General features: G+C 41.4%; 1 protein-coding gene across 1 annotated transcript in view; it reads right to left on the bottom strand.

The window, feature by feature from the left end:
- Window positions 1–21,671, bottom strand: part of DCAF13 (DDB1 and CUL4 associated factor 13) — a 40,919-nt gene that overhangs the window by 18,137 nt on the left and 1,111 nt on the right. Inside the window, exons 2-8 of the mRNA XM_061604769.1 lie at window positions 18,556–18,755; window positions 17,056–17,163; window positions 14,616–14,705; window positions 10,448–10,603; window positions 9,507–9,584; window positions 5,462–5,544; window positions 1,077–1,241 (exon numbers count right to left, since the gene is read on the bottom strand). Coding sequence (XP_061460753.1) covers window positions 1,077–1,241; window positions 5,462–5,544; window positions 9,507–9,584; window positions 10,448–10,603; window positions 14,616–14,705; window positions 17,056–17,163; window positions 18,556–18,755 — 880 coding nt within the window. The remainder of the gene's footprint in view (window positions 1–1,076; window positions 1,242–5,461; window positions 5,545–9,506; window positions 9,585–10,447; window positions 10,604–14,615; window positions 14,706–17,055; window positions 17,164–18,555; window positions 18,756–21,671) is intronic.

Here is a 21,671-nt window from a genome sequence, read left to right as displayed (position 1 = left end):
GCCACGGAGGAGAAGGACGCGGGGAGGCTGCTGCTGCTGCTGCTCCCCACCCCGGCCGCCATTTTGCGACCATTTTGCGACGGAGGAGGAGGTGGAGGAGGCCGCGCAGGGCGCCGCCTTCGCCACAGTGGAGGAGGCGGAGATGGTGGGATGGAGGAGCAATGGGGATTCCCCTCAGGGGAGGGGACGCCGGGCCAGGCTGCGAGCAGGAGAAATACCGTATATTCCGGCGTATAAGACGACTGGGCATATAAGACAACCCCAACTTTTGAGAAGATTTTCCTGGGTTAAAAAGTCATCTTCACATAACAGGGTAACTGTATGTTTTGGTCATGACAAAGAGGTAGAATGTCTAGATATCCCACATGCCTATTCCCGAGAACAGTTGGTCATGGAACTGACTAGAGGGAAGGAGACCCTAAACTTAATAATGATAATGGTGTGAAGTATGTGTGTTGTTGAATCAATTAGGAACAAAGTGGACAATTGCCAAGAAGGTCCAGCACAGTCATATTCTACTTCAAAAAAGGAAACTTCTCAGTAAAAGGGAAGTAGAAAGGGAAGCTCAAGAGAATGATTGGGGGTATTCAGACTACAATAATAGAAGCTCAGCTAGAATGTATACCGCAGATCGGGAAAGATAGAATGTTTAAAATGGTTTAAAATTGTGTTTTACATTTTTTTAAAAGATGTGTTTTTAAATGTGTATATTTGTTTTTAATGTTTTTTGTTATTGTAAACCGCCCAGAGAGCTTCAGCTATGGGGCGGTATATATATACAATAAATAAAATAAATAAATAAATAAATAAATAAATCTTATACGCCGGAATATACGGTACATTTTGACAACTATGAAATAGTAAAACACTTGACAGGTCAACTGGAAATTCAACAACCAATGAATTTTTAAAAAATCCAAGCAGCAATATCCCCCCCCTCCAAAAAAAACAACTACTGGTAAGAAGATGTATCCTGCCTCAAGAGAATCAACACATTAAATAAGTTAATGAGAGCATTAAGAATAGTGGAAAATAAGGAGGGGTCCCAAGAGAAGCTTATCTGTAAAATCACTGACCTGCTGTGACCTTTGTCTACAGGAAAAATGCGAACAGATTTATCAAAGCTGGCTGATACAAATTCTTTCCCAGTAGGAGAGTAATCTACATCAAGGACTGCAGACACATGATCCATATGAACCATTAAAGGCTTGTCAAGAAATCGCATATCAAAAGTATAGAGGCTGCAAAGGAAATAAAAACTCTTTACTTTTAATTCCATTACATTTGATTGCTCAAGTATTATAGTAAAGCTTAATGTTTTTTGGATGAATTCTGGCATAATCAAACATATTTTCAAAATATCTAGGCATTTTTACTATGGCTGACCATTCATTCAATTAAAAAAACTCATCTAAACAAGCAACAAAAAGATATAAGTGAAGAATTCAGTTATACTTTTAATAAAAGTTAAAGCTACACAGCTTATGTCCTACTAGCATCTGGATAAGCAGCTGCAACCAATGCATCCCTACACGAAGACCTACCAGACTACTTTTAAGCAGCATACATGAAATTAAGCACGTTTCTTCATCACTTTCAATGGGTCAAGTGCCCGAAAGACTCCACTTCAGTGAAAGTACCACCCTTTAAAAAATGCATTAAATATAAGGAAGCTCCTTTGAACTAATGAGATTTAAAAGTGGGTAGAGCAAAAGCCAAATCATCTTAACCCATCTATTCCGCCAAGGATGTTGCAGACCACAGCATCTATTTGAAATATCTGCAGAACTAATTTCAGCAAACCCTAACCAGCACATACTCCCATTTTTTCCTGAACAGTTACAAGGTAAGTTGTCCTTTGGTGTTCTCCTTCTCCACTGCTTTTCAATTAAAAAAAAATTACTTGCAGGGATCTGATTTACCCCTATTGAAATAAATGAGAAGTGAAAGTACCAAATGCCTAAGCTAAATAGGGTCCATTCTATTCTCAGTAACTTCTCAAATAAGATAAGGCATTTTGCCCATATAATAAATTCAATTTTTGTGATTATTCTACAGTATGGAATAGATCTTTTCTATTGTTGTATTTTCCCCCCTGTACATTCATGTGTACCAAGTAAGTAGATAAATTACAAAGCACTGCAGGTATCCGTTGGACCCCAAGAAAAAATTTGACCCTACCGGGCTAATTCTGTTCCAAGTTGGCTTTATCTTGACACAGGAATTAACGCTTTCACAATACAAATGTGCAATACTGTTGTCTTATATGAAATGCTCTTTTGGACCCCTTCCATTATCTACTATGATCCCAGCATTTCACCTTCTGCTTTGCTTTCTTTTCTGGTTGCAATTTTTCCCCTTTCAGGGCTTCCTGGAGGATAGCCAAATTGACTTCTCCCCAGTCACATGATTCAGTGTTGTCTGCCCCTCACAAAACAAATATATACTCACTGTTCTCTGTATGTGTTTTTCTGTTGTTGAAAAAATAAGTCAACATTCTGGGGTCTAACATACCCAATAGTTTTGTGTCTATCAGATAGACAATGTTTTTTGAAAGTTATATCATTACAATCTATTTTGATGTTTAAGTGAAGTACGTTTTACATTGTTATTTCCAGCTAAGACTCTAAAATGGTCCACTGGACCCCAATAGCAGATTAGTGCTATCAAAATTAATGGTGGCATAGAAGCACTACATCCAAATATTCTGGTACAACTGGATTTTTGATTGAAAAGATAACAAGGCTTCTCCTCCATAGTTAGTTTCAATAGGCACTAGCCAGATAGCAAAGCATGCTGACATTGGAGATCCTTAAGATCTTAATTTTCATTTAAATTCAAGAAGTAGTAAGCACAGAAAAGACTGTGTATACTTTATGATCCTAAAGGCTATGTTTATCACCTTATGGAATAAAGTGGTAGCTAATGTGCAAATGAGAGCCAGTGTGGTATAGTGGTTAAGGTGCTGGACTACGACCTGGGAGACCAGGGTCCGTATCCCCACACAGCCATGAAGCTCACTCGGTGACCTTGGGCCAGTCACTGCCTCTCAGCCTCAGACGGAGGCAATGGTAAACCCCCTCTGAATACCGCTTACCATGAAAACCCTGTTCATAAGGTCGCCATAAGTGAGAATCAACTTGAAAGCAGTCCATACATACATAATGTGCAAATAATAAATAATGGAACATATGGATAGACATTTATGTGAAACAATATGCTAGTTACCAGAGATCAAGATCACATAATTCCACAACTTTTGATATAACCACAGAGACTGTGCTCATGTTTCTCAAACAGAATCCCATGTGGCATAGCAAACTGCTTTTGAAACTTAAGGGACTTTCAAAAGCAGTGCATTATAGCACGCAGTCTGCAATTCAAAGAAAACAAATCATACTGAAAACACCTAAGTTCTCAGGCACATTGTTACATATGCCTTGGTCACATTCAAATTAGATTAGTGCAATGTGCTCTTAATGTGGTTCTGGTTTTAAAGACTGTTCAAGAACTTCAGTTGACACAGAATGCTGATATTCAGGTACTGAATGAGGCCTGCTGCTTGGATCGCATTACACCAATAAAATATCACGTTCAGTATTCAATTATCTGCTTCCGAGCCCAATTCAAAGTGTTACCTGGTTTCCTCTCTAACTGCCTTTAGATGCCAGGGAAGGAGCTCGCATTTCAGCATGCTTTTGATCTGAATGATAAGTGACTACTTAGACCACTTCTCTTTTTGAATTTTGTGGATTGGTGTTTTATTTGTAATGATATTGCATATTTTAATCTGTATTTTATTTTTTTAATCATATACTGGCCAGCTTGAAGGCCTGCACAGAGGAAAAAGCAGGATAAAATATTTTAAATAGCTCTTTGGATCCCACCTCAATAGCCCCTTTGTCTTCCTACATATATATACATATTTGGAAGCCCTGAACATTATTATTTATTTATTTATTAGATTTATATCCTGCCTTCCTCCCAGTAGGAGCCCAGGGCAACAAACGAAAGCAATAAAAACACTCTAAAACTTCATAAAAACAGACTTTAAAAGAAAATATATTTTACAACTTTTTTTTAAAAAAGCTTTAAAAACATTTTTTTAAAAAAGCTTTAAAAACATATTAAAAAGCAATTCCAACACAGATGCAGAATGGGATAAGGTCTCCACTTAAAAGGCTTGTTGAAAGAGGAAGGCCTTCAGTAGGTGCCAAAAATATAACAGAGATGGCACCTGTCTAATATTTAAGGGGAGGGAACTCCAAAGAATAGGTGCCACTACACTAAAGGTCCGCCTCCTATGTTGTGCAGAACGGACCTCCTGATAAGATGGTATCTGCAGGAGGCCCTCATCTGCAGAGCGCAGTGAGAGACTGGGTATATAAGGGTAAGACAGTCTTTCAGGTATCCTGATCCCAAGTTGTATATAGCTTTGTACACCAAAACCAACACCTTTAACTTAGCCCGGTAGCCAACAGGTAGCCAGTGCAATTCATTCAGCAGCAGGGAAACATGTTGGCAATACCCTGCTCCAGTGTGCAGTCTCGCTGCCACATTTGCACCAGCTGCAGATTCCAGACCAACCTCAAGGGCAGCCCCACACAGAGCACATTACAGTAATCCAGCTTGGAGGTTACCAGTGCATGGACAACAGTGGTCAGGCTATCCTGGTCCAGAAACAGCCGCAGCTGTCTTACCAGCCAAAGCTGGTAAAAGGTACTCCTAGCCACCGAGATCACCTGAGCCTCTAGCAACAGATGGATCCAGGAGCACTCCCACACTACAGACCTGCTCTTTCAGAGGGAGTATGACCCCATCCAAAGCAGGCAACTGGCCAATTATCTGAACTCAGGAAAATGTCACACTGCAGTTTGCAGCACCACAGACAGAGGCTACGAACTGCAGTGCAATGACATGATCAGCGGAGAGCAAGATAGTGAGGAACCAGGCAGCAGCAGGCAACATCCTGTAGGAGCTGTGGAGTAACTAGCTGGGGCAGCTTTAGGAGGCCTCAGCATTGCCAGTGTGAGGCCTTCAAAGCAGGAAGACTGGCAGCCCATGGGGGGGACAGCTTGGGGACCCATGTGTGTGTGGGAAGCTTGATGACCCTTGCTGGGGAGAACACCAGAGCTAGTGGACAACCAGTGGGCAGCAGTCTGGGCGAGCTGCAGAGCGAAAGGCCAGCACACCCCTGCCAGGCCTCAGCATCACTATTGTGCCACCTGGATGTGAAGCCTGTCGACCTGTCTAGGCGAGGGGAGAGTCGGCCTTGGCGACCTGGGGCAAAGGAAGTGCCTTGTCAACCTGGGGGAGAGTAGACACATGAAGTGCACAGGGGCAGAGCCCCTCGTAACTTTTATAAAATCATATCCTTAAGTGAGGCAGAAGTCAAAACTTAAAAATTTACAAACATTCTGAACAAGTAAAGAAGTCTAAAAAGACAGCAAGCAATTCTTACTTGTAGTCCTCATTTGCAGCAGTGAAAATAAAAGCCTCCATGGGATTCCAGCAAAGTGTATTTGTTCTCATATCCAAGATAACCTGTGGAAATTTAAATATTGGAAAGCAGACATAACAGCAAGTTTTCAAGCTTTTACTACATAATTAGTAGAAGTTACACAGATGCGGTTATAAACAATCTTCCCAACATGCCAGGGAAAGGTGCGAAAGACGCTGGTGATGACACGTGCGTGCATGTCCAAGTCCAAGATGCAGCACAAGGACTGTGGATTCAACGTAAGGTTTTCACGGCAGCAGCATTCCTCTAGAAACATGACATGTTATCATCCAGTGTATTCGTCCGATGGATTCTTGTTCAGAGTAGCCATCCACACAGTAAATACAGTTCCTGGGATCTCAAACACACCTAGATTTTCCAGCTATCAGAAGAACCTTGTGTATAAATAATGCACAATAAAATGTTCTCATACAATGATGCCAAATCCTTTAATGAAGTAATACTTCAACAATTAAATGACTTCTGTCCTTATGTAATCAGCCATCACTAGTGTTGCATCTTTACTGCATTATGCTCAAAACTACATCTTAGGAGACTCCTCTGTTATTTAGGGGAGGCTTCTATGTAGGATGGATATTGTGAAATTATGTTAATTGGTTAAAATGCAGGGCCTGCAACATACTGGTAGCAATTTGATTTGCTGCGCAGGAACTCTGTAACAAGAGACTGCTCTGATCCTCCTTCTGAAAGGATAAAACTGACAACTTACTCCAGCCAGATCCCAACATGGCAGAAGGCTGATGAGTTGAAAAGTATTTAGCAGTCCAGGTTAGATGGTCCCACTTGAAAGGGAACTTGAAATTTTAGAATGTGAGGTGAAAGCTGCTCTTAAAATATTTGGAAGAAACAAACAGGAACAGATGGCATACCAAGAGAGTTGCTACAAGTTACTAACACTGAATCTGTCCAAATTGTGACAAAAATTTGTCAACAAATATGGAAAACTAAACAATGGCCAACAGACTGGAAGCGTTCAAGATGCATCCCAATTCCAAAGAAAGGGGATCCCAGGGAATGCAGGAATTACCAAACTATTGCCTTAATATCCCAGGCAAGTAAAGTAATGCTCAAGATTCTACAACAAAGGCTCTTACCATATATGGAGCGAGAAATGCCAGACATCCAAGCTGGATTCAGGAAGGGAAGAGGCACCAGATATCATATTGCAAACATACGTTGGATAATGGAATGGACCAAGGAATTTCAGAAGAAAATAATCTTGTGCTTTATAGATTACAAGCAAAGCCTTTGACTGTATCGAACATGAAAAACTATGGAATGCTTTAAAAGAAATGGGGGTGCCATAGCATCTGATTGTCCTGATGTGCAACCTATACTCTGGGCAAGAGGCTATTGTAAGGACAGAATATGGAGAAACCGATTGGTTCACCATCAGAAAGGGTGTGAGACTGGGCTGTATTTTATCACCCTATCTGGTTAATCTGTACGCAGAACAAAGCGGGATTGGACCAAGATGAAGGAGGTGTGAAAACTGGAAGGAGAAATATCAATAATTTAAGATATGCAGATGATACCATACTACTAGCAGAAACAAGTAATGATTTGAAATGAATGTTGATGAAAGTTAAAGAGGAAAGCACGAAAGCAGGACTACAGCTGAACATCAAGAAGACTAAAGTAATGACAACAGAAGATTTATGTAGCTTTAAAGTTGACAACGAAGAAATTGAACTTGTCAAGGATTATAAATACCTTGGCACAGTCATTAACCAAAATGGAGACAATAGTCAAGAAATCAGAAGGAGGCTAGGACTGGGGAGGGCAGCTATGAGAGAACTAGAAAAGGTCCTCAAATGCAGAGATGTATCACTGAACAATAAAGTCAGGATCATTCAGACCATGGTATTCCCGATCTCTATAGCACAGTGGGGAGGAGAGCCTGGCTGAGAGTCCAGAGTCTGCGAGTTCAAATCCCCGCTCGTGTCTCCTGGGTGTCAAGGGCCAGCTAAAGATCACCCCCACAGTGAGTGGCTCAGGGGTTACGTGTCCTGCCACCTGTGCAGCCGTAGGCAAGCTGCATAGTCCCAAGGAGCCCAGTTGCCCCCCAGCTGGCAGTTGTGGACAAGGAAGGGGCTGCTTATGCAGCTGTGGCAAGCTGGGCAGGCCCTAGCCAGCTGGGGAGGACTAGCCTTAGAGGGAGGCAATAGTAAACCCCCCCTGACTACTGCTTACCATGAAATCCCTATTCATAGGATAGCAATAAGTCGGGATCGACTTGAAGGCAGTCCATTCATTTCATGTATGGATGTGAAAGTTGGATAGTGAAAAAAGCGGGTAAGAGAAAAACTCATTTGAAATGTGGTGTTGGAGGAGAGCTTTGCGCATACCATGGACTGCGAAGAAGACAAATAATTGGGTGTTAGAGCAAATTAAACCAGAACTGTCACTAGAAGCGAAAATGATGAAACTGAGGTTATCATACTTTGGACACATCATGAGAAGACATGATTCACTAGAGAAGACAATAATGCTTCGAAAAACCGAAGGGAGTAGAAAAAGAGGAAGGCCAAACAAGAGATGGATTGATTCTAGAAAGGAAGCCACAGACCTGAACTTACAAGATCTGAACAGGGTGGTTCATGACAGATGCTCTTGGAGGTCACTGATTCATAGGGTCGCCGTAAGTCTTAATCGACTTGAAGGCACATAACAACCACAACAAACGACAGCTGAGAGATATTGTAAGCCAAGGAAGAAAGTCTGTTATCCTCAGTCAGTGAATACCTTTCACCTTTACTGAACCTTAATGAGGCTTCTAATATCTCATTGTAAACAATTTCATCACATCATCTCATACCATTTATTTGGCAAATAACTGCACCAACCATACCATAAACTGAACCAGGCAAACAACATTTTCATTATGTAGTATGGTGTATTCTGATCCACAGCCAATTTCTGTATTGAAATGTTAAATTCAAGGCATGTGATAACAATGTTTCAGAAAAAGAGAACCTAAACACTTTACATTATTTATTTATTTATTTAAAAAAAAAACAGATTCCTGTTTGCAGATTCATAACCCAAGAGAAACAAAAATTAGGATCGGGAAGTGTGACACTACAGGGTAGTGACTATGGTGATGTCCTTTTCTACATCCACACTATTTTAATTCTAGCCTTTTTATATACCACATTTACTGTGCTCAAAATATTTTGCATATCTCCACTGTCTTCCTATGATAGTCTAAAGCAGGGGCAGGGAACTGGAGCCAGCCCGTACACATTCCCCTACCCCCCCTCCAGGGGCCACTTTGACAGATGGGTGTGGCTGTCCACTTACCAATCCCCTAACATCACCACAATGTCAGATGAAGGGCTTCCCTTTGCAGACCCAACTGAACTCAAAATAGATTACTATACTAAGAAAGATGCCTACAGTTGATCCCCTGCTTTCAACAGGCAGAAACTGCACTCAGGGGCTCCCAGATGGGACCACCAGAGTGCAGCCAATCCCCGTAGGGGTTACAGTCAGTGCAAATCAGTTGATCAGTGCTGATTGCATCCTCTGCTTTTAGCAGGGATTGGCTGTACTTGCACTTGGAAGTTCAAATTATAATCCTAGTGCAGCTTGTATTTGGTGCCAAACACAAGCCTCACTTGCCAAAAACAATCATGAGTGCAGTTCAACACTCCCGATTGCTCCTTTGCAGCCCAATATTTACCTGCCCCACACCTGCTGTCACATATGCCAGATGTGGGTCAGGTAGGTGCGGTTTGGGGGAAAAAGCCTTGCAGGCCAAAGGTTTCTCACTACTGGTCTAAAGTGGTCACAAAAAGCTACATTTTCTATGTTCTAAGCATCATACAAATTTTTAGATTAAAAGAATCTAAGCCCATACGAGCACTATGAAAATGAAGCTGCTTCTTGGAAGTAGAACTTAATGGACAATGTCCCTCCCAAGATAAAAAAGTGGCCGCAATGCACACACTTTAGTAACAGTATTTTAAAGATCATGCATTACCTTCTTCAGTGCAGTTGATTGTCTCATGTCATACAATACAATATTCCTGTCTGATGCACAGCTTCCCAAAAGGTACATCTGAAAAATTAGTTGTGTATCGAGTCATTTTGTATGTATATGCAGAAAGCAAAAATTTCTTCTAAAACACTGTAGGTGCCCACTGAAAACATGTATAATATATACAGGAGCTGTTTTAACAGATATCTGTATCTTTTAAACTGTGTAACTTTCAGAGGCATGCATGTGCAGCACATCAACTGGCTGATTTATTCTCCTGTTGCTTTTTTTCTTTTTAAGGCAATTTGGGGCTTCCCAGATCTCATGTGTTTAAGCGTGCTTTTAAAACACGGAAGAATGTAAAAGTAGTTTGAGTGTCTGGAAGAAATGACAGGAAAACTCTTAAACTACTCAGTGTGTACATAATGAGTGCAAACCTCAGACACATATACTGAATGATTTTTTTTAGGATTAATCCAACTTAAATTTACTTAAAAGAATTCTGGAACTCTATTTTTTTTAATGTTTCAAAAATCTCTACCTTTCCACCTCAGACTATGTTTTGGTCTCCTTGCGAACATGCTTCTGTGTTTTTCCTCTCAAAGGTCCTACTTTCATCAAGCTACCCCACCCTCCACCCCCCTCCATCAAGCCATCTCTCCCCTTCCAAAATCCTTCCTCAAGATCCACTTGTGCAAAGCACAGAAAAGGACAGGCTATGGAAGGCCAGGCAGGTTTGCCATCGCTGGTTCTTGTCTGTGCTTTCTGCAGTCCTTTAATGATCCTCACTTCTCATCTCCCTTCACCTTTGCTTCATCTATCCAACTTATCACGTCCTCCAGCAGGAACCATGTCCAGTCCTGCATTTTATACGGTGACTCTACCATGCTGTTGGTACTAAAAGGAACTTCTAGTAGAATACATACATACAAATAAATTGTTACCTCAATTGGATTGAATTTAACACTGCTGATGCTATCGACTCCCCACGTCAAAGAGCATAAAGGACTGGTTCTCTGTTCATCCCAAATATCAACCTGATGACCACAAGTAGCAAACACAGGATCCTTCCAATGGTGATCAATTCCAGTGTACACAGTCTTTAAAAAGCACAGTAACAATGATGGTTTTCTATTCAGAAGATTTTGTACTTAGTGTCATGTATCTAGTGCTAGGAGTTACAAGATGTAGCTGCAGGAAGCCCTAAGCCATGAGGGACCCTTCATATCCCAATTGTCTGCTTTATTTATTCAGACATATTGCAAGCCACTTTGGTTAGTAGGAACAGAATAAGTATTCCAAATAAATAATGTGTTTTAAAATTATAGTTAATCATGAGTGTAGCTCTATGAGTACTTAAAAACCACTATGTTTTAGGAAGTACTGATACCAGATTTTTTTATTTATGTGCATGTTGTTTGACCACACTTTAAAAAAAGAAAATAAAAGAAAATCCCTTAAGAGGAATGTGCATAGCAAGTCATCACAGTTGAGTGAACATAATTTTTAAAAGCTAAATGGTAGCTATTCTCGTAATCCACTATTCAGAAAGTTTTAATACTGAAATATAATACCCATTTACTACACTAAGGAAATTGGGAAAATTACTAACAAATATATATACTTGAATTCTATTATTTACTGCACCAGGAAACAAATGCACAAGAGGTATAGCAGGGAAATACAATCTGGTGGCTCCCATATTAAATGAGGCATATTAAATGAGGCATATTAAATGAGGCATATTAAATGAGGCATATAGTGTAGAGGCCCACGGAATAGCCTTTTTGGTGGTGGCTCAGTGTTGGGGGTACATCTCACCCCAACTTTGTATTTTTTCAGACACCAGGTTAAAAACCTAGCTTTTTGCCAAGTTTTTAGTGTCTGATGGGTTACGGTTATCCCTGGATATAAACTATAAACTATATAAACTATATCGGAAGGACAGGGAAGGACGTATTGGTGGCGGAGTCGCTCTATACGTGAAAGAAGGCATTGAATCCAGCAAGCGAAAACCACAAAAGAGCAGACTCCTCCACAGAATTGTTGTTGTTGGTGATACCATGCCCCAGGAGGGATTTAATACTGGGAACGACCTATCGTCCCCCTGATCAAAATGCTCAGGGAGACCTTGAGATGAGATATGAAATTGAGGAAGCATCCAAACTAGGAAATGTGGTAGTAATGGGTGACTTCAACTACCCAGACATAGACTGGCCGCATATGTGTTCCAGTCATGACAAAGAAGCAAAATTTTGAGATATTCTAAATGACTATGCCCTAGACCAGTTGGTCATGGAACCGACCAGAGGGACAGCAACCCTGGACTTAATCCTCAGTGGGGACAGGGACCTGGTGCGAGATGTAAGTGTTGTTGAACCGATTGGGAGCAGTGACCATAGTGCTATTAAATTAAACATACATGTAAATGGCCAATTGCCAAGAAAATCCAACACGGTCACATTTGACTTCAAAAGAGGAAACTTCACAAAAATGAGGGGATTGGTAAAAAGAAAGCTGAAAAACAAAGTCCAGAGGGTCACATCACTTGAAAATGCTTGGAAGTTGTTTAAAAACACTATATTAGAAGCTCAACTGGAGTGCATACCACAGATCAGAAAAGGTACCGCCAGGGCCAAGAAGATGCCAGCATGGTTAACGAGCAAAGTCAAGGAAGCTCTTAGAGGCAAAAAGTCTTCCTTCAGAAAATGGAAGTCTTGTCCGAATGAAGAAAATAAAAAAGAACACAAACTCTGGCAAAAGAAATGCAAGAAGACAATAAGGGATGCTAAAAAAGAATTTGAGGAGCACATTGCTAAGAACATAAAAACCAACAACAAAAAATTCTATATACATTCAAAGCAGGAGACCATCTAGGGAGGCGATTGGACCCTTGGATGATAAGGGAGAACGATAAGGAGATTGCAGAGAAGCTAAATGAATTCTTTGCATCTGTCTTCACAATGGAAGATATAAGGCAGATCCCTGAACCTGAACTAATATTTGCAGGAAGGGATTCTGAGGAACTGAGACAAATACTGGTAACGAGAAAGGAAGTTCTAGGCTTAATGGACAATATAAAAACTGACAAATCACCAGGCCCGGATGGCATCCACCCGAGAGTTCTCAAAGAACTCAAATGTGAAATTGCTGATCTGCTAACTAAAATATGTAACTTGTCCCTCGGGTCCTCCTCCGTGCCTGAGGACTGGAAAGTGGCAAATGTAACGCCAATAGTCAAAAAGGGATCCAGAGGGGATCCCGGAAATTACAGGCCAGTTAGCTTAACTTCTGTCCCTGGAAAACTGGTAGAAAGTATTATTAAAGCTAGATTAACTAAGCACATAGAAGAACAAGCCTTGCTGAAGCAGAGTCAGCATGGCTTTTGCAAAGGAAAGTCCTGTCTCAGTAACCTACTAGAATTCTTTGAGAGTGTCAGCAAGCATATAGATAGAGGTGATCCAGCGGACATAGTGTACTTAGACTTTCAAAAAGCTTTTGACAAGGTACCTCACCAAAGACTTCTGAGGAAGCTTAGCAGTCATGGAATAAGAGGAGAGGTCCTCTTGTGGATAAGGAATTGGTTAAGAAGCAGAAAGCAGAGAGTAGGAATAAACGGACAGTTCTCCCAATGGAGGGCTGTAGAAAGTGGAGTCCCTCAAGGACCGGTATTGGGACCTGTACTTTTCAACTTGTTCATTAATGACCTAGAATTAGGAGTGAGCAGTGAAGTGGCCAAGTTTGCTGACGACACTAAATTGTTCAGGGTTGTTAAAACAAAAAGAGATTGCGAAGAGCTCCAAAAAGACCTCTCCAAACTGAGTGAATGGGCAGAAAACTGGCAAATGCAATTCAATATAAACAAGTGTAAAATTATGCATATTGGAGCAAAAAATCTTCATTTCACATATACGCTCATGGGGTCTGAACTGGCGGTGACCGACCAGAAGAGAGACCTCGAGGTTGTAGTGGACAGCACGATGAAAATGTCGACCCAGTGTGCGGCAGCTGTGAAAAAGGCAAATTCCATGCTAGCAATAATTAGGAAAGGTATTGAAAATAAAACAGCCGATATCATAATGCTGTTGTATAAATCTATGGTGTGGCCGCATTTGGAATACTGTGTACAGTTCTGGTCGCCTCATCTCAAAAAGGATATTATAGAGTTGGAAAAGGTTCAGAAGAGGGCAACCAGAATGATCAAGGGGATGGAGCGACTCCCTTACGAGGAAAGGTTGCAGCATTTGGGGCTTTTTAGTTTAGAGAAAAGGCGGGTCAGAGGAGACATGATAGAAGTGTATAAAATTATGTATGGCATTGAGAAAGTGGATAGAGAAAAGTTCTTCTCCCTCTCTCACAATACTAGAACTCGTGGACATTCAAAGAAGCTGAATGTTGGAAGATTCAGGACGGACAAAAGGAAGTACTTCTTTACTCAGCACATAGTTAAACTATGGAATTTGCTCCCACAAGACGCAGTAATGACCACCAGCTTGGATGGCTTTAAAAGAAGATTAGACAAATTCATGGAGGACAGGGCTATCAATGGCTACTAGCCATGATGGCTGTGCTCTGCCACCCTAGTCAGAGGCAGCATGCTTCTGAAAACCTGTTGCCAGAAGCCTCAGGAGGGGAGAGTGTTCTTGCACTCGGGTCCTGCTTGCGGGCTTTCCCCAGGCACCTGGTTGGCCACTGTGAGAACAGGATGCTGGACTAGATGGGCCACTGGCCTGATCCAGCAGGCTCTTCTTATGTTCTTAATTCATTTTAATTATGCTATTTATGTAATTTATTTTGATTATTTTAATGATTTTGTTTATTATATACAATGCTTTTATTACATACTATGCTTTTATTACCTTCTTTTTTCCATAAACCACCCTGTGACCATTTTTGCTGAAGGTCAGTAAAGGAATACATAAATTAGCATTGCAAAGAAGCTAAGCTATATGAATATTATGTAATATTGTGTAATGAGATCATTCAGTGACACTCCCCCTACTTCATCACTGCCACTGCAGATCCAAGGTCAGTTAGACTCCAGTAAAACAATACCTTTGAGTTTTTAAATATAGAAGGAAAGAGAAAGCAAGAGAATGAATAAAGTAATACCTTTCCAAGAATTGTATTTATTGGTTCTTCTGCTTCACCATAACCTGGCCTCTCCATTTTCCAGTGCTTCACTGTTTTATCATCACCAACCTAATGATTTTGGAGAAAACATTATTTTCATCGTAAGAGAGTTAACAATTTGATCCTATTAATGTTTGTGAAAATACCAAGTAAGTGTGCATAGGATAGCACTTAGATCGATTTCCCATCCAACCTAAACAGAAACATGCCCCACATGAAATAAAGGAGCCTTACTTCAAGTAAATATGGTACCAGTTTTGCTTTTCTCCCAGATAGTATGACAAATCTATTATCCGGGAATATGGGCAGCAAACCTGAAAAGGCACTGGAAAGGAGCCTAACTATGTCTATTCTAATTGCTCAGCCCTATGGAATTCAAAAGGGCTTCCTCCCGGGGGGGGGGGGGGAGAGAGAGAGAGAGAGAGAGAGAGAGAGAGAGAGAGAAAGACTTGAGGGACCTCTGCAGAGAGCGGAGCCCTTGGTTCAACAGCATTACAAGCGGCCAAGACCCCAAGGATCTATCCGCGGAGGCAACCAAGGGAAAGGTACAACAGCCCTGCCTCAGCGAAAGGCGAGCTGCCACCCTGCCATCAAGTACATCTCCCCCAAGCACCGGCTTATCAAAATCGAAAGCAACGAAGGTTGCAAGGGAGGCAGCAGTGTCCCCATCACCTGGAGTCCTTCGGCAAGCGCCAGGCCCGGCCAGAAGAAGCTCAATAAGTGCATGGAGCAAGCGGAAGGCATTGTCGTCTCCAGCACCAAGAAGGAGAAGTGGACGCAGGAAGGCCGCAGCGAGGAAAGGCCTCCGGTGGCTTCTCACTCTTCCTCCCTCCCCCCATCAGACTCTACCTTTGGGACCCTCACAAGGCGAACCGGCAGCTCCAGGGCCAGAACTGCCATCCTGCCACCATCGTAAGCGGGAGCCCCGGCTTCTGCGGGCTGAGAGGGCCATGCCACTCCCAGAACTATGGGGATAGGACTATGACTGAGAGTGTGTGGCTAGCTTTGCAAAGTAGCCCAATGCCTATAATACCTATTTAGCCAAAGTGAAGGGGGAGGTAGTTTGTGTTAACTTTAAAATGTATTACCAATTGTACTGTTTTTATTATTGTTTTATTTATGTATTATTTATGTTTTGTTGATATATTACTGTTTTATTGGTGTATTTTTATACAGGTGCTCTTCTGTAAGCTGCCTTGAGGGCCTTTTGGCCGGAAGGCGGGGTAGAAATATTAAAATCAAATCAATCCTACCAACTGTGTCCCTAACCATCTCAAAGGTATTATGGAAAGAACTATGGAAGTGAAGCAGTTGTATTTCTGCTAGTAGCATAATGCACACTGCAAATTGTGAAAAACAAATGATGAATAAAGCAGAGACATTAGCTCTAACAAGTATTACAAATGTTACCACGCATCCATTCCAAGCCTGAAATCATATACAAGTAGTGGATCTTATTTTTGCGTAAACACAGACTGCACAAATATTCCAAAATATCCATAAAATGCCATATTAGATTATTTTGATTAGTCTCACAATATTCATCAACAGACAGATGTTTGTACCAAAGAGGATTGTATTTAATTATGCTGACGTATACTGCAGTAGCTTCACTCTCTTAATTTATTGAATTGTTTGATGGAGATAAAATAGTCACCTGCACTGAGCGAATAGACATACACTATAGTGACACAGGATTTTTAAATCAGATGCATTGATCCACATATTCAGACATCTATATACTTCAAACAGAGGACATGTCCTTCTGAGATTTGGAAGCTCAAAAAAGGGAGCAGACTCCTGCAACAGCTTGCTTTATGCTCCCAGAAAGGAGCACTTGTATGGAAGAGTAAAATGTAAAGATTTCATCTGGGACAGCGACAGGGAACATGATTTTTAGTCTGCAGACCACATTTCCTCATGGACAACCTTCTGGATGCACATACCAGTGATGGTCATAGCCAGAGGCAAAAGTGGTCAGTACAATGGATGTGATTTCACAGAAGGCTACATTCCACCCACACAAAAGTCAGGTTTCAACACACACACTCACTCTCACTCCATTCAGGAAAGCAAGGGGCTATTACCACATTTCAAGGTCATATTCAAGCCAGGCAAAAACACTGAAGAAGAATGTGGGCCAGGGCTGGTGAGGGAGTATCTTGCCGAGAGGTCTGAGGGTCACATAGAGAGGACTGGAGAGCTGCATTTGACACTCCCCTCCTCCCCTCCCCAGCCTGAGGTTTCCAGCCCCTGGCCTAGGACAACAAATAAAGTGCAGTAATAATTGAGTCATAAAATAAAAGCACTTGATTCTATTATTTAGAAAACAAAATGCAGCATGTGGGAAAATAACAGAGAAAAGAAGTACAGCAAGCAAACTTTTGAATTTCTCCTTAAGTCTCACTATTACACTTACAGTGAAGAAAGACGTACCACAGAAACGGGTACACATTCCTCTCACAAAGCCCTCATGTGCTAGCACTGTGCGGGTGCATTCATGCTTCATCAAGTTCCAAATTCTAACCTGTTAAAAACAAACAGCAACATATTGCCATTGAACAATCCAGCGTTAATACTGTTTTTGTAACAAAACAACTGACACCCTTTTAAAACTAGATATAAATAACATCATTTCAATATTTCTGTCCATTTTTATTGCTTGGAGACATAGCAATACACAGGAAGCTGTTCCATTGTTGACCAGGCAAATACAACTGAATGTTTTGTAGAAAGAGATTTGAGTGACAAGACAAACTGGCACATTTTTAATTTGGTAGTTCAGTTTTTTCAGGAGTTGATTCTGAAATTTCACTTTTGAAATATTACAACTCACACATCCTGGAGTGAAAATGGTTGACCTTCCAAAGAAAAGCTCTGAGATCTAATTTTCACCAGCCAGGATGAGAACAGGTCAACATGCTACTAGTCATGTACACACTACCCCTACAGTGCAATCCTATATGTGTCTACTCAGAAGACAGATCCTACTGGAGTTCAATGGAATTTACTTTCTAGTAACGATATAGTTGATTTGGCCTTTAGGAGGACCTTATAATATCAATAATTTGATACCCGAGTTTGCTTGTTTTCCTCTCCCCTCCCTGTCCCTTCTTCCTTCTGTACCATGCCTTTTCAGATTGCAAGCCTGGGGGAAGGGACTGTGTTGCTTTTGTCAATCTGTAAGCCATTCTGAGAGCCTATCTGGCTGAAGAGCAGGGTATAAAAATATATTTGTTTTTAATGTTTTTAGTTACTGTAAACCGCCCAGAGAGCTTCGGCTATGGGGCGGTATATATCTATATCTATATATAGATATATGTAGGATTGCAAACCTGAGCATCTTCTATGGCTATGTCCATGATGATGATGATGGATTGCCTTCAAGTCAATTCTGACTTATGGCAACCCTATGAATAGGGTTTTCATGGTAAGCAGTACGCAGAGGTGGTTTACCATTGCCTTCCTCTGAGGCTGAGAGGCAGTGACTGGCCCAAGGTCACACAGTGAGCTTCATTGCTATGTGGGGATTTGAACCCTGGTCTCCCAGATCGTAGTCCAATAACCACTACGCTACACTGGCTCAACTGAACTCAACCCAGTTACAGTTATCCAATCCTTCATGCTATGACAAGATCATTATTTCCTAAAGTCATGGGCTTCCTTCCTACCCTTTCTTGCCAAATACTTTGTCTCAGGAAGCACGGAGAGCATGCACCTGGAAGAAGGACCAAGACAACCAGTTCCCATTGAAATAGCCCTTGTTCCAGGGCATAGGACCCAAGAACTAAAACTAAGAGTGCAATCTTGCTCATAGTTACAGATACACACACACAACTGAAACCCAAGAAGCATTTCCTTGCAGCACTGAAATAAGGTATAAAAACATGACTTTAAAAAAAAATCAAGTTACACTTACCTCTCCATCACATGCTCCAGACAAAACTGTGGACAAGCTCTGTGGATGCTTAGCAATGCAGTTAATACCATCCCTATGACCATCTAATGATGCAACAAAAGGCTTTGCAAATACACGGTCTAATTTTGTTGCATTTAGAGCCCGTGTATATTCCCGTGGAACCTCAAAGGGATGCAGTGCAGGATCATAATTCCGTGGAACTATAAGACAAATTATATGAACATATAAAACAATAGAAAATAATATTGTCATAAAGCTTTTGCTTTGCTTTTTATACATTTAGCTAATAAGCCACCTGGAAAACAAACATGTTCTCACAGTTTGGATCAGCTATACTAGCTTTGAGGAAATTAAGAAACATGTTAAAACAGAAATATATTGTTCATAATCTGCCTTCAAGGAATTTTGTTTTTAAAATGGATACTCAAACAATTTGTTTTAGCTCAGTAGATTTAATTTGAGTTTTTAATAATTTGGTGATCAAACCAGTAAATGACAAAACCACTCAGAGAACATGTAATATATTCAGGAATGGCTACTCATCCCCAGTGTTTCTGCAAATTTATATTTATTATTTTTATTATGAGTTACATTTCTAAACCACCCTTCTACCCAAGGAAGCCCAGAGCAATGTACAATAATATATAAAACCATAAAATACATATTATAAATAAAACAGTAACCAATATACAAAATATCTATAACCCTCAGAGCCATTTAAACACATACAAAAAACCATCTGCAGCCATTAGGTATTAAAATAAACTAACCTCAGCTCATAAAAGCCAGAGTAAATAAAAATGTCTTTAACTGATGTTTAAACATGTAAAGTGAGGAGGACAAACATATCTCCAAGGGAGGCCATTCCAAAGTAAGAGTGCCACCAGAGAGAAGGCCCTGACACATGTACCCATACACTGAATCCTTTTGGGGGGGGGGCACAAGCAGAGAGCTCCGATGGCAATAATATTAAGGATCAAATTGGCTGGTATTGGAGGAGATGTTCCTGCAGATACTTGGGCTCTGAGCTATGTAAGGCTGTTAAGTGTGTCCTGGCAGCATATAGGCAGCCAGTGCAGCGTTTTTAGGATTTGTCTTACATGTTCCATTGCGATTGTCCCAGTTAATAACCAGACAGCTGCATTCTGCACTAACTGAAGCTTCTGGACATTCTTTGAGGGTAGCCCCATGTAAAGGACATTACAATAATCTAAGCGTGATGCCACCAAGTCTTGGTTACTGATGCCTGATTGTCTCAGCCCAGGAATAGCCACAGCTGACAAACCAGCCATAGCTGGAAACAGGTACTCCTTGCCACAGGTACACTAGTATCTCCAATGACAACATCAGATCAAGATGCCATATACCTGCTCCTTCACAGTGTGTTACCCCATCCAGAAAAGGCCATCTTTTCACTTCCCCAACACAAGAACTGCCTGTACACGGGGCTCCATCTTACTGGGATTCAGTCACAATTTATTGGTCTTCATCCAGCCCATCACCACCTCCAGGCACCAGTCCAGCATACTCATAACCCTGTACTTTGAGTATCTGGACAACTTCTCCCAGCAGTTCCATATTCATAATAAATAGCACACAAGCCAAGGTAGAACTCTGTGGGACTCCATAGCCCAACTGCCATGGGGCCGAACAGGAGTTTCCCACTGCTACACTCTGGTACTGATCCTGCAGGCAGGGTGGAACCAATGCAACACTGTGCCCCCAACCCAAACAGCAGCTCCAGGAGGATATCATGCTCTGTGGTATCAAAAACTGTAGAGAACTCAAATAGAATCAACACAGTAGCACCCTGTCTCTCTTCTGACATAACTCATCAATCATGGCAACCAAGGCTGTTTCCATGCTGAAACTGGGTCTAGATAATCCACTTCATCAAAATGCACGTGCCCATCCACCAACCCCTTGATCAACCTTGCCCCAAAATGGTTTATTTACAATTGAGTGGTAGTTGTCCAATAACTCTGGGTCTACAGATAGTATTCAACCTCAGGATAAAGTACCAGCATGATGGTGTTTAGGTTTTGCATCCATGTTTAAAGATCACAACTGTCAAGAGCAGTAGCAAAGACTGCTTTCAACTTTATTTTTTAACCAATGCACATCTTAAGAACCGTATAAAAGTTCTGGATCTATAGCCACACTTAAATGAAAAATGTTAGAAGAAATGTTGAGTAGTTCGGAACACTACCTGTCTCCCTTGCTGCTTCATATTCTTGCAGCTACCTATCAGAACACCTGAAAGATGTCACCTCTCTTACTTACTTCAAATCCCTACTCTAAACACACCTTTTTCATTTAGTTTTTAAGCTCAACCCTACTGTGACTAACAGAGGAAGCTAAACTCTTGATCCACCATGCATCATATGCAATGGAGATATCTGCCTGGCTTTGCCAGCAGGGGTCTCCACCATCATGGAGATCCCTACTGCACCTCCCAAAAGCACAAATGGGCAGAACTTAACGTTGGTGGCATCCCTGCCAGTGATAGCCAGCAGAACCCCCCAGAAACCTGGTGTTTCTGGGGCATGGAGGGGATGGAGCTGGGTTGGGCAAGCATCCACTGGATACTAAAGTGGTCCAGCTACTGGTGATGGGCCTGAGCTCAGCCTCTCTGCTGCACTAGTTTGAAGCTGGTGCAGCAAAAACTGGAGCAGAATTTACTCACACACACACCTTCCACTCTGGCTAGTGTGACCAGCAGGCCTTTATATGTGGAGGTAACTCTGCCACTCTGTTCAGTCCCACTGCTCCCAGCCTGGAGTTAGGATTGCTTCCTAAGTCTTTAAGCAAGCTTAAGCACAGTAGTATATTATTTCCCTGTTGTCCTGCTTCCCTCCATGTCAGATTTTAGACTGTAAGCTCCTCTTGTGTTCTGCAAAGTGCCATATACATGGATAGCACTAAAAACAACAGGTTCAAGACTTCTGCAACCCCTCAATCCAGACCTGACTGAAAGCTCAAGAAGTCAAAGGCAACCGATCAGACTATACTTCTGTAATTATTGGCCTCCTTATACAACAATGAAATCCTAAATAGATTAAAGGAGAACAGGAAAGCACGGCTGAAATGGTAACAAAAGGTATGTGAAACCTGAG

This window comes from Rhineura floridana, chromosome 1 (assembly GCF_030035675.1).
Source record: "Rhineura floridana isolate rRhiFlo1 chromosome 1, rRhiFlo1.hap2, whole genome shotgun sequence".
Taxonomy (NCBI): domain Eukaryota; kingdom Metazoa; phylum Chordata; class Lepidosauria; order Squamata; family Rhineuridae; genus Rhineura; species Rhineura floridana.
Note: the sequence above shows the minus strand (reverse complement) of the source record. Positions and strands in the feature narration are given on the sequence as shown.